Source organism: Mugil cephalus, chromosome 7, assembly GCF_022458985.1.
Source record: "Mugil cephalus isolate CIBA_MC_2020 chromosome 7, CIBA_Mcephalus_1.1, whole genome shotgun sequence".
In the NCBI taxonomy this organism is placed as follows: domain Eukaryota; kingdom Metazoa; phylum Chordata; class Actinopteri; order Mugiliformes; family Mugilidae; genus Mugil; species Mugil cephalus.
The window spans coordinates 12,126,524-12,140,569 of NC_061776.1; the positions used below are offsets into that span (position 1 = coordinate 12,126,524).

A 14,046-nucleotide genomic window follows, 5' to 3' on the forward strand; every position below is an offset into this window, starting at 1 on the left:
CATGTTTTACATCTGTAGTAAGGTTTTGAACGCATGTCGTCTTTAGTGTTCCAATAAACTGGAAACCACTGCATAATGAACAAATAGTTTTGATCCAAACGACTCTCTGACTCTCTCTCTTTTGTTTTTTTTGTGCTCATAGTGTTATTGAAGTTTTTTTTTTCTACTTCATCTCACAGATTTGATTGGCAGACTTTGACACGAGTGGGCTGCATTCAGCCAACCACTGATCTTTTTTTAAGGTTTCTTCTGTCCCACGCCATTCTTGTCACATCTGTCATTTACAACCTCCCACGGGGAGAGGCTTTGTTTAGAACAGATATTGGAACTTTTTGAAGGAGTTACCAATACCGCTCGGGGAGTGTGTGCGCCGACTGGTTTGGCGCTGTATCGGTATGTGTAAGTTTTATTTAGAGCCGTCAACAGCAGCAGAAACATTCAGCCCGCGGTAGCTGTTGCCACTCATGACTGAATGGCCGCCGACGCTCTGTGTGGGTGTCACATTAACATTTGTATTTACATATAATTAAGGCATTTAGCTCACGTTCCATAGCAACACACAATAAGAGAGGAGGAAGGAGCTCAAGGGCATTTTAATAGGGCTTACTGGGTTATTACTGTATGTCTGTCCATGTTTCTCAACAACAACATTTATTAATCTAAAACAATTGACATAGGTTTTGATATTTGTTCCTCCCTGAATTTGATCAAATGGAACCTTTTGCTGCATTTAAAAGAAAGCGAAACTTAACCCGTCTTTGGAGCACTTTTCTATCCAACCCATGGATATTTCATTTCATTTTAATATGAAACTAAATCTCGAACGTTTCATGTAAATGTACCCAGACTTATGATTAGGGATGGGCATCGTTAACCAATTCTTTTAAAGAACCGGTTTCAACTCGTTCAATTCATCAATATCATTAGCCTTTGTGCTCATCGATTCGATTCCCCTTACCGAATATTGATATCCCAGTTCAGAAGGTGGCGGTAATGCACCTAAAAGTTGTTTGCCAACCGCCATAAATCGAAAGAAGAAGAAAAATCTTTACATCAAAGCAGTCATCCACATCCCGCGACAACAAAGAAGACGGTCGCGAGTGTGGCTTCACTTCTCATCACTTCTTACGCAGCACCGTAATTTCAAGCAAGGGCGGCAACACCACCGACATGGTGAAGCATTTGTCGGCAACGCATGGCATTAAATACCCAAAGTGCCATGTGTTCTCCTGTCAACGTGTGCAGTTTTCGCTAAGTCTTAGCCGAGCAGTGCTAGTGAGGATCCAGTGACCAGTTTCCTGTTTGTTTTCTTACTCAAACTCTTATGTCTCAGTTAGAAACTCAATACAGTTGCTGTTGTTTACACAAAACCACAAATGCCTGCTTTTTCTAGACTAAAAATTCACCGGAGGAATTTATAAGGAAATCGAATCAGATCAATAAGCAGAATCATTAATGGAATCTGTGTCAATAAAATCGTATCAATGCACATCCCTTCTTCTGATGCATTCGTGTGCTAATGAGAGCCTCTTAGATTTAAAATATTCTTGCTAACACACCAAATTCAAGCTTCTTACAGTACTGCAAATAATTATTTTCAGCAGCCAACTGCTGGATGCTTCTCTCCAGAACAGCAAGTCCAGTCGTTTTGCACTTAATACGCAATATTTAAACAACCTATTGCAATCTGTGTTAGCAAATTCTCTCTGTCCAGGTTTAAGACTTAAAATATTCCTCCATAGGGTAATGCTTCTTTACACAAAGATGCCACAGAGCTTTTAAATTTTGTGTGTCTTATGTCTCCTGTGGTCAAAAGTGGTGTAATTAAGTGTCACGGTGTCACAGATTCCCATTTAAATGAATGTCTGTCAGCTCACCATTTGCTGTGAGAGGATGCAATAAAAATAACAGCTGAGTCTATGCACCTGCCCACAAGCGACGGAGAGTGACATAAACATATGTTAGGATTTCTGTTTCTGTTTTTTTTTTTGTTTTGTTTTTTTGCAGAGAGAACAAAAATAAGATAGGTCCTAAAATACTGTATATTGTGCCATAGTAGTCTCTCTTTCAGTAGCAGCCAAGTGCTATCACGATATTTGTAAAATGCAGAAGAACAATGGATTTGATAAAGAGAACAAATGAAAAACTGCCATATTCACCATTCAATGAATAAAATAACTACCCTGAGGTGCCAACTCCATATTAAACGACTCCTCCGATCTCTGCTTCACCCCATCTCTCTTGTCAAAATGTAGATGTCCCAGGACTCTGGTATTTTATTGATGGTTCTCCGCTGCGGTCACAAATCAACGGTGGAAGCTGCAGAGTATGTGGACCCACGGCTTTCCTGAGTCATCATGTTTTTACAGGCCGTGTTCTGCTTATCAGCCCCAAACCTGTGTGTGTTCCCTGAAAGCACGCTAATCTCCCCCGATGATTACATTGACCCCAGGCCATTGATTACACACCGTCTAGGCTACAAAGTCAGTGGAACATAGGCTGTGGCCAAATGTTGTGTTCTGGCACTGCTGTCACCTCCCCACCCCCAACCCCTCCCCTCCTCAACCCGCCCCATTTATTCCATCCTCGGTGCTCTGCTGTGTGGAAAATAGGCTCTGGCTGTTGCTGCAGCTTCCACAAGCAGAAATTGACTTGTTTTCATATGAGTTAGGTCAGAATGGGAGAAATTTCATTTTTAAATTATTATTCCCAGTGGGTAGGCAGGGAGAGTTTTTTTTTTTTTGCTTGAGTGACAAAGCAATTGTTAGAGGAAAGAGAAAGCTGTTGCCAAGTTACCCTCTGCTGTTTAATTTCCATTATTTTTTTCTTTTTCATGTTCACTTCTTGCTGTCACAACAGCTGTCGAGAGGTTGGGCATTGTGAGGCCCCGCTGTACTTCGCCGGACGGCTGTAGTTTGACACCACATCGCTGCGCTCCTTTCATTCTCCTTCCGCTTTTCTCCTTTGAGCAGGTCAGCACGGGCCAAAGAACTGGAGGCAACAGGCATAAAGGAACCGAATGCCTCCAACCTGAATTCCAACTCTAATCCCCTCTCTGCGCTCTCTGCTTACCCTTATGATGGAGAATAAATAAATCTCTCATCTTCAGATACAGAGGCAGACAGCTGGAGGCTCACGTCTTTGCCTCGCTCCGTCACTGGCCTGCTTAACCCGGCAGCTGCTCAAATTTGACTATTTGGTGGAGGAAATAAACATGCATGAGAAAATATTAGGGAGTTTATGCGCTAAATTGATGATTCATGTGATGGTTAATGTTTCTTATACATAAAAACAGGTGTTTGCCTTGGGATTATAAGCAAGCAAATGTATCTCTTGGTGTAAATTAAACTAAAAATTGGATTTTTAGTGCTGCCGCTTATGTAAACCTGACCCCTGCGGTCTACAACACCATTAAAAACTTATTGTTAGCTTCTGGAGCCCTCACAATTGACAAAGGTCTCTAATGGCACTGCACCTTCATTTTTCATATCTCAAACACACATGCCAGGGTTTCTTTTAAGACTTTTAGCCCCTACAGGTCAGGCTTTACTACTCGACCCTGGCTGGCCCTTGAAATATTGAGCTGTCAAAGAGAAGACATTTCATGGCACCCATCAGACGCGTTGCACTTTGAGCTGTGAGCTGTGTCCTCAGTGTCACCAATAAACTTAGACGACACAAGTCTGCAGAAGACACCACACAATTCAGACCGAATAGAGACAAGGAGCATATGCCACCAAGTTTATTTCTGAGCATACTTTTATTCTTGCACATCAGTGGACCTACAGTTCCTCTTTGAACTCAACCAAGTGACGCTTCACTTGAAAGATACAGTATTTTATCTTAGTGTGTTGTTTTTGTGGGGGGGTGGTGGGGAAGGAGAAATGAACAGCCCGTCCGTGACAGTCCGTCCTGGACAGATAGGCTTTAGTTTGAAATCTACACCACTTGTAGTAAATTTACCTGAAGTGGAAGGATTTATTTCGAATAATCTGCAGCTCTTTTTATATCCCTCGCCGAACCCATTGGCATCCGCAACCTTTTTCTTCTTCTGAAGACAGCTCTGCAGATCTTAGCCAGACCCTCGATGTCAGACGTTTAAATTAGACATGTTCCACTTGTCAGATCCTAAAAAGGTTCTTATCTGTCACCTAAGCTGAAGCCCCTGATTCTAAATTTACAGATTTGATGTTTTGACAAATGTAGTGGCATACTTACCTTTTCCATTTCGCTCATCAGTTTCTTTCTTCATCTATTTGAATTACGGAACGTTTGCTTTGTTAAAATATGGGATGTTATTTTTTCTTCACATGTCTGTAGCCATTGCAAGTCACATACATCTCGGACCAGTCCCTTATATCATACGCATATATTTCACTCGTATCTCATGTATATGTATAAACAATATTCTCAGGTTAGTAGTTAAGTGGCAATACCCTATACACTTATGCTAATGTATCCGTACCAGTGCCAGTATTTACATTTATATTTCAGTCCTCATTGGGTTCCTCTAGTCTTCATCAGCGCTACTGTACATATCTGCTGTATTACCAAATGGTTTCCACAAACTAAAAACCAACTGATGGATGAATCTTCAGGAATTTTAGTTAATAGATTAACACCAATGGCTCCATCGAGTCAACGGTTCCCTTTCTCCATCAGTATACTTAGCCGCTTGGACACAGTATGAAACTGAAGGCATATAATCCTTTACAGACCTTCACCTGCCACTTTAGGTATGCCTTGCTAGTAAAAGGTTGGACCCCTTTTACCTTCAGAACTGCCTTAATTCTGATGATATGAGCTTTGAGACACGGTGCTTCCTGCTGGAATTTGCCGTCAGAAGATGGTCCACTGTGGTCATAAAGGGATGGACATGGTCAGCAACAATACTCAGGTAGACTGTGACATTTAAACCATGCTCAGTTTGTACTAAGGGACCAAAGTGTGCCAAGAAAATATCCCCCACACCATTACACCACCACCACCAGACTGAACCGTTGATACAAGGCAGGATGGATCCATGCTTTCATGTTGTTTACACCAAATTCTGACCCTGTCATCCAAATGTCACAGCTGAAATCAAGACTTTGTGTTGGTGAGTCTGTGTGAACTGTAGTCTCAGTTTCCTGTTCTTAGCTGACAGGAGTGGCACCTGGTGTGGTCTTCTGCTGCTGTAGCCCATCTTCTTCAAGGTTGGACGTGTTGTGCGTTCAGAGATGGTATTCTGCATTCCTTGGTTGTAACCAGTGGTCATTTGAGTTACTGTTGTCTTTCTATCATCTCCAACCAGTCTGCCCATTCTCCTCTGACCTCTAACAACAACAAGGGATTTTAATCCACACAACTGCCGCTCACTGGATATATTTTTTTTTTCAGAACATTCTCTGTAAACCCCAGAGATGGTTGTGTGAAAATCCCAGTAGATCAGCAGTTTCTGAAATACTCGTCCGGCACCAACAACCATACCACGTTCAAAGTCACTTCAGTCCCCTTTCTTCCCCATTCTGATGCTCAGTTTGAACTTCAGCAAGTTGTCTTCACCTCTACATGCCTAAATGCACTGAATTGCTGCCATGTGATTGATCGATTAGCTATTTGTGTTAACAAGCAATTGAGTAGATGTACCTAATAGTGGCCAGTGAGTGTGTATTTTAGAGTTTGAGCAATGGGATTCAACAGAAGTTAGATCCTTTTACTTTGTATGATGCACGTATGAATACGTAGCTTTCGTTTCTTTTTTATGGTAATAGTAGAACTTGAGGAAGTTGGTTCACGGCCTCACCACTAAGTGTTCAGGCATAGCAAATTACACGGCTGCTACTCAACCACCCGACCAGCTTTCCCTCTGCCTTAAACGGAAATTTTTCAGTTGGCCGTGTGCCCAGGAGTTACTTTGGGCCTGACCCGTGCTATTAACCTGACGTGTTGCCTCCCTTGGTAATGACAGCAGGTGAAACGAGCAAATTTTATTTTGGTTGGCAGAGACATTGATTTATTGTATGTTCTGGCACTCGGCACATCGTCGCAAGTCTTTCTGTTTTCAAAACTGTCTCTGTAGTCTGTAACCTTGAGGTGCAAAATATATTTTTTTTTTTGAACGGTTGTATTAGATTGTCACTTTTGTCTTTTATTCTACAATACAAAAAGAAAAATCTATTTTTCTCTAAACAGTTTCTTTTTGCACTGCAGGACTTACAAGGAAAATAATCTTTTATTCACACCATAAAGCCTCCCTCCATCTCCACATCTGCTAAATTATACTTTTACTGGACAAAAAGAAAACTGATTGGACGTTTACTTTTTGTTAGACGCACAAAAGCAGAACGGGAAATTTCTAACGTAATGACCAGCAGAAGAAATTTCGACGTTGTGCTGTGAATTATAGTCTGACGGGGAGAGAGATATTGTTCCAGGGGGTAGGGAATTTCTTTCTGTTCTCGTGTATTAGCTGGAAGGCTGACTGGCTCACAGCTGTTCTTAATAACAATCATTAGTGCCATCTAAATCACATGTGTGGTGATTCTAGAGATTCAGCTCACCCCTCATCCTTTCACTTCTCTGGGATTCTTGAATAGCTGTCAGTAGCTGTCATGTGGAGCATAGGTTGAAGCAGTTAAAGGACTCCATTTGTCTTCTTCATGCAAACATTTTATCAGATCATCAGATTTATTTTATGTCATCAGATTTATTGCCGTAGCAGAAAGCAGAAGGGGGATGTCAGTGGCCTTGTACCACTTTAGTCTATGTCAGAATCTACCTGCTGGATTACCATAACATTTTGTACAGAGGTTCATGCTGACCAGATGATGACTAATTTTGTTGATCCCCTGACTTTTCCCCCAGCGACTTCATAACCTGCACATACGAAAATACAGTATAAGTGTTTATCTGGATTGTCCATCTATCTGTACCTCCAGCCCATTCCTGTGCAAGCGATATCTCGGAAGCGCCTTGATGTCATTTCTTCAAGTTTGGACAATTGTCCACTGTGGACTCAAGGATGAGCTGATTAGATTTTAGTGTTCAAAGGTTGAGGTGACCTCAATTTGACCATAACTTAACAGCACATACGTTAAACTTCTGCACTCTTTTGTATTATTATGAGTCTTGACAGAAAAAGATACAACCTGCAACTTAATTTGTCGGCAGCGATAAACAACCACAGGTGATAACTCTGGTTTGGTTTTGGCTCCGAGTGACAAATCTCCATTACGTTCTCCCCAGAGGAGAAATTCTTAACATTTCTAATGATCATTGGCTTTTCCACTGGTGCCTCCAGTAGATTAAAGTTTTAACAGATTCTTTAAAGTTTTTCTTTAGAAAACATTTACCGAGCATCAGATTTTGTGCATGGTTCCCAAAGTTCTCAAGTACTGAGTTGAGATTTTTAACTTTTAAAGCAATAAAATCAAATAAATTTGGTAGAAATAAAGTTTTTCCAGCAGAAGTAGTTTGGGTTTATGTGCATTTTAGTTGGGTATGTCCCTGACTATATTACCCCTAGTATAAAGCCCTGCTGTACTTGTTTCAATCAGTGTTCCCATGCTAACACATTGAACAAAGTTGGTAAACATTATGCTAAACATTACTGTTGTGAGCATGTTAGCATGCTAATGTGAGCCGGGTTCCGCTGTGGTTAAGTTGAGCCTCACAGAGCTTGACTGGGGACTCTTTGTCCTATTGGACATGTTGAGACACTTTACTTAATGAATACAGAAATTGAAGAGGTGGGTAAACATTTTTTCCAGAAAGTTCCCCAGGTATTATTGTAAAATCTACTGTATATCAGTGTAAAGTGGTCAAATGCAGGTCACACTGCATGCTTTCCCTCTATTTTTAATGGATTTTACAACATTTAACAGATACACATAGCAGATGGAGGCACATTCTCTCAGACACAGAAATATTTTAGAGCCTTAAAAAAACAAAAAACAAATAAATTCACCTGCTGCCAGGGAATGTAATCAGTGAATGCATCAGAAACCTCTTGCTCTCCCACCTCTCTGCTTAATAATTCAACAACGAGCGTAGCCTCTCTGGGCATTCACTGTGAAAGGGAGCGCGTGACCTCCGGCGCAGCAGCAGGTGGTTTACCGCGGGTAGAGGTCGCAGGGTGCCAAATTGAACTTGCCTCTCTCTCTTTAATGTTATTTTTGGATATTACGATCCCAATAACGTACATTGATCTGCAGTTTCAAGTAAATTGGTTTGGACACACTATATTATAGAGAGAAAATGGTGTTTGCTCAATGAAAGCTGACTTTGTAATAATAATATGAAATTTAGAAAAATAATATCTGGACCAGTGGAGAAGAAAATAAGAGACCTGTCTTTGCAGGCACATGAATATAATGGCATTATGGGTGGTGCCAAAAAGCACAAGAAGACGCACATTTCGGTTCAATATCTATCAGAGATGTGTATGTTTCTAGATTAAACGTAACAAGAAAATCACAGGTGGAACTAATAACTTTAATGCTTATAGAGCTCCAACTCAGATCAGGTCTATAAAATACTTTCAACCCACACATAGACCAACCCGACTCAACTATTCTGTCAAAGATGCTTTGTTTCAGTCTGGAAAAGGAAGCTTGTGAATCCAGTCTGCTGCTCCATAGAAAATCCTGCATATGCACGGGCACAATAAAATTCAGTTTATAGGTCAAATCGTATTTAGTTAGTTGTCTACAACTTGGCAATTCAAACCGAGAGGGTACGTTTATTGTCGCCCAATGCAACAGGAGCCCAGACCGGTTTAATCCAATATGAGTCGCAATTAACTTAACATGTCAAGATGGCAGGGGTGTAATCCCATTTGATAAATGACCGCTCGGCTTCTGTTTTAGATTACGATGCCTGGTGAAGCAACTGGAGAGAGGAGAGGCTTCCCTCGCTGACCTCAAGAAGAACCTCGAGTATGCAGCGTCTGTGCTGGAATCTGTTTACATCGAGGAGACAAGGTAAGAAAGCGATAGCCCTCGACAGTGGGACACGTTTTTGCACGGTTCATTTACTGTGAACAACAGCGCAGCGCTGACAATGGCCAGACTTGGCAAAATGGATGACTACAATTAGTGTGGCCTCTTACTTCATCCACGTGTCCCTGCTTGGTTATGTAGATAAGCCATGTATTGCTTTTTAAAACCTTGTAAGCTCAGTGACATGGAAACATATTAATGTCACCTTCACTGATTGTGGCTACAAGTGACACCTCAATCAATACCTGACACAAAAACACAAGTTGATCCTTAACACATAGGTCTTCAACCCCTTAGGGGGTCGTGGAGGTACTGCAAGGGGGGTTGCAAAATCTTTAGTTGATTAGACTTCTTTTAGACATTTATTTTTAGTTTTCTCCCACAGTTTTCTGGCATGGCCACCCTACTGTTGCATATGTTTAAAATCTGTCCATCAAGGAAGTTATCATTCAAATTGGTCTGAAATGCATGGAGAGAATAGGTAGTTGAAGTTATTCAAGTACTGCTCATATGTTAAGGCATCACTAATGGTCCAGTAATATAACATAAACACTTTGAGTGTCTTTGCCTTTAACTCAGTGTGGCTCATGAGACAGATAGTTGTCTTAGAACCTGGTAGAGACTGAAATGAGAGCTAAACTAACATAAATGTGGAACTCACATGTATCAGGTTGACATAGTGTTGCCAGATTTAGATTTCTATCTTTACAGTAGTTTCAGGGCCTATATGGTATAAGAGGGTAAATATACGACAGTTAGCCATTTGACTGATAATGATTAAAGCTGTTTTATTCAAACGGACAAGCCTCCATATTTATTCCTTAGATTACTGCAGTTCCATACACATAGGATAGTTTTGATTAAATACACTGTCCTAGTGTGTGATTTGTTTCACGTTGTTTTTGTTCATACGACAGTTTAGGTCAAAAAGCAACGGTTCGATATTCCTTCATTTTCCATCTGGCAACACGACTTGTAAAGGAGCATTTTTCTAGTCTTCTTCTAACACGGAATATATTCGTAGTAAACATGGGCAGATGTTATTCAGACTTCACAAGACCTCATCTTCAAAGGTCTCATCTGTTTTCCTTCTACTTTAGCTTAGTCATAGAAATATTGTCGTCAAGGCAAATTATTGTTAAGGTGCAGTTGGAAAATACACTTATTCTTCCACACAATCAGAATATGGCCAGGCTTATGGAATTATGTAAACCTCTCATCATCTTGATCCAGTCAGATTAGGGTCAGCGATGGCATGACCATGCCAGGATGGAGGATGATGAACTATTGAGTGCAGATTCTGCGTAGCGCCGTGATTATCAGTGTGATGTGAATGCTTGTATTCACCTCGGAGGGTTGGGAGCTTTTGCGCTTGAGTCCTCTTACATGTAAACAAAGCAGAGTACATGAGAATTATTTCACACAATTGGATTTGTATGTTGCATCATGGCGTTTCAATTTTGAGCTTACAATGTTTTGGGTTGTTACATAAGAGGCGATATTATTTGATGGACGGCTCTGGGATTTGTGCTTTATCCCCTGGGAGAGTAGAGCTGCAACAAATAGTAAATGTTTGAGCTTTTAGTGTCTGAATCTTGCTCTTTGCTCCTTCCTTTTCTTCATTCTCACTTCCAGGCGCTTGGTGGACACAGAGGATGAGCTCAGCGACATCCAGTCGGAGTCGGTGCCTTCGGAGGTGCGGGACTGGCTGGCCTCCACCTTCACCAGACAGATGGGCCTGATGCTGCGGCGCAATGAGGAAAAGCCGCGCTTCCGCAGCATCGTCCACGCCGTCCAGGCTGGCATATTTGTTGAGAGGTAAAGAGTGCAAATGATTTACAAAAAAACACACCGGCTAACCTTATCAACAAGCGGGCTGTCATCACTGCTGACCAGTTGCTTTTTTAAAACACGTTTTGGATATTCACAGTCAAAGGTTTTAGGACAGCACGTAGTGTAGGTGGTCACGGCTTCATCCTACAGCAAGATAATGACCCAAAACTTTAGTCCGAGCTAAACCAGAGCTACCTCAGAATAAAAACAAGATGGAAAGACTTTAACCCCATTGACCTGGTTTGCGATAAACTGGACAGAAGAGTGAAAGCAAAGCGCCGTACAAGTGCCACACATTTCTTGTAACTTCTCCAACAAAATTGGGAAGAACTCTCCGAAAAAGATTTGATTTCTATTTTAGAAAGAAGGAATGTCACAAGTTTAGAATATATTTTGAGTTATATATCGGTTCCAGGACTCTTTTTTTTAACTTCAGTTGTTTATGTGGTCTATGCTTTAATTTCAGAGTAAGATGAGTGCATACATTTCATTAAAAAAGAAAGAAATATTGTGTTATGGTGTTCTATAAACTTTCACCAGTAGTGAACCATGACCTGGATGATGATCACAGACATCCCATTTCCTATTAAATTCAATTTGAATTTTAAGGACAACACTGTTGCACACACTACAAATGCAACTTCATATCTTGCTTATGATTATCCATCAATAGTAAAATATAGAAATACAAAGTGGGTAAATGTAACTTATAAAGTAATGGTGTCACGTTCATATTTCCATTCAGTTTCTCTCGCAGTGTAGGAATATGATTTCTGCGTTATAATACTGTTGTATTGGTGATGGTGAACAGCAAGTGGCTCCCTGGAAGGAAGGAATCTATCCAGTTTAGAAGCTGCCACGGTCTGTTGGAAGATAAGTGCTCATCCTCACCTGAGTTGGACCATGCATCATCACGGCCTTGGCGAGCTCGGCCGAGCACAATCATTCAGAGAGTTACAGACAACCCTCCCTCCAAGGCTGCGCTTTATCACACAGTAACATGCAACATGCATTTGTTTAAATCTCTAAGCCCTAAAAAATGAAAGCCATAATCTTTCTTAATCTGTTTTTTCGCAGAGGGAACTACTTTAAAAAAAAAAAAAAAAAAAAAAACAATGCAGGAAGATTGGAATAGGATAGGAATGAAAAGGTGGAGCCATGTGGAGCACTATGATCTACACACCACTTTGCTTATATATATATATATATATATATATGACCTGCGTGATTTTTAGTGTCTTTCATTTATGGAAACGATTGTATTTTGACGTGAATTTTTCCCAGTTTGTAATGTTATATTCCATCAATCATGTGTGATGAAGCCTTAAATCCTTAACATGTGGGAATAGAAAGACTTACAGAAGCTTTTACCTTTTCATAACCTTTCCTTTCTCGCACAGTTTCACACTGAGTTGTGTGAGTCTCGGCGGAGACGCTTCCACTCTGTGCTTCCAGGACATTGCGGTAACCTCCGGCGTTCACACTCAGCGCCGCTCTGCATTTGATGTTTTTATCTCGTCCAAACAGGATGTACCGACGTACCTCCAATATGGTGGGACTCAGCTACCCTGCGACTGTCATATCTGTGCTTAAGGTATTAACGTGTTCACACACATTCGAACAGAAAAACACACACAACCCCCCCCCCGACCATTCATCATTTATTTTGTTTTCCTTCTTTTTGTTTAACAAGGTGAATACATTGTTCGTGATGGACATTGTCATTATTTGAATCTCCTTCTCCGCCCGCACAGAATGTTGACAAGTGGTCGTTTGACGTGTTCGCCCTAAACGAAGCCAGCGGGGACCACGCGCTCAAATTCATATTCTACGAGTTGCTCACGAGATATGATCTCATCAGCCGTTTCAAGGTAAAATCGCAAGCATTTAACTCACCACTGCTGAAAAACCGTTTGGTACAAATTTAACCTCCGCCTTGATTCGACGGACACGACCCCTCTCGTTTCTCTCTCTCGTAAGAGCGAGATTATGTCGTTGTATTTCAACAATGACCATTTCACGAGGGAGGCTGGGCGTACTTCATCTCCTCTCGAAAGCCCTGGAGCTCATTTTCCTCGGCGTCTTATAGCTGAGGACACTCCAGCTGAAGTGACAGCATTTGAGTGTAAATGACACGGGCAATGAAGCTGATATGAATATGTAATCGTTGTCTCCAGTGGCAGTAAATGATTCACGATCCATGATTTTTATGGCATCGATTTCAGATGCTCCACTCGTTTCATTTGCGGCCATCATTTAACACGAAACTTGTTTCTTGCAGCGATTCTGACTCACAGGCATTTTCTGTTTTTGTTTTGTTTGTTTTTATATCCGCTCTCAGATCCCGATATCTGCGGTGGTGTCATTCGTGGAGGCCTTAGAAGTTGGCTACAGCAAACATAAAAACCCCTATCACAACCTGATCCACGCTGCTGACGTCACACAGACTGTTCACTACCTGCTGCTGAAGACTGGCATGGTGGTGAGTATTACTACTACTACTACTACTACTCTAACTTATTCTTGCTGAATAAGAAACCAGTTGATCATATTGGTTTTATTCCAAGAAAGAAAGCTCACTGGATTGAGGCTTAGTCTGAACACTTATTCAGAACATCTCTGTCAGCTGACTTATGCCAGCCTAATTGCAGCTTTGCGTGACATGCAGCCTCTAAATATGGCTTGTATTTTATCCTGCAGAACCATGCTCCCATGGGGGGAAAAAACAAAAACAAACAAAAAGGGAACACGCAAAGAAAATCACGGGTCGACACAGATGTGTGGTGGTTAGCACTAATGCCTCATAGCAAGAAGGGTTCGAATCCAACTGGGGCCTTTCTGTGCGTGTTCTCCCTGTATCTGGTTCTCTGATTCTAAATTGGTCGTAGATGTGAGTGGTTGTCAGTCTCTTTGCGTTGGCTGTGTGATAGACTGACAACCTGTCCAGCGTCTACCCTGCCTCTCGCCCTATGACAGCAAGGATAGGCTCCCGTCCCCCCACGACCCTCTAGAGCAGGGGTCTTCAACTTTTTTCATGCCAAGGACCCCCACACTAATGTAGAGATTAAGTAGGGACCCCCTACCTACTATATGTGTTGTAAATTAAACTCTGCCTATATATATATATATATATATGTATGTATAAAAAATGTCTAATCAACCAAAGATTTTACAACCACCTGCAGTACCTCCACGGACCCCCTCGGGGTCGTGGACCCCCTGTTGAAGACCT

The 14,046-nt window shown here is 41.4% G+C and overlaps 1 protein-coding gene across 6 annotated transcripts in view; it reads left to right on the top strand.

The window, feature by feature from the left end:
* pde1cb (phosphodiesterase 1C, calmodulin-dependent b) overlaps window positions 1-14,046 on the top strand; it is a 103,510-nt gene that overhangs the window by 70,548 nt on the left and 18,916 nt on the right. For all 6 annotated transcript variants that reach the window (XM_047588656.1, XM_047588657.1, XM_047588658.1 and 3 more), the window contains 5 exons: window positions 8,850-8,963; window positions 10,617-10,799; window positions 12,342-12,408; window positions 12,569-12,685; window positions 13,156-13,296. In XM_047588656.1, the coding sequence (XP_047444612.1) occupies window positions 8,850-8,963; window positions 10,617-10,799; window positions 12,342-12,408; window positions 12,569-12,685; window positions 13,156-13,296 (622 nt within the window). The remainder of the gene's footprint in view (window positions 1-8,849; window positions 8,964-10,616; window positions 10,800-12,341; window positions 12,409-12,568; window positions 12,686-13,155; window positions 13,297-14,046) is intronic.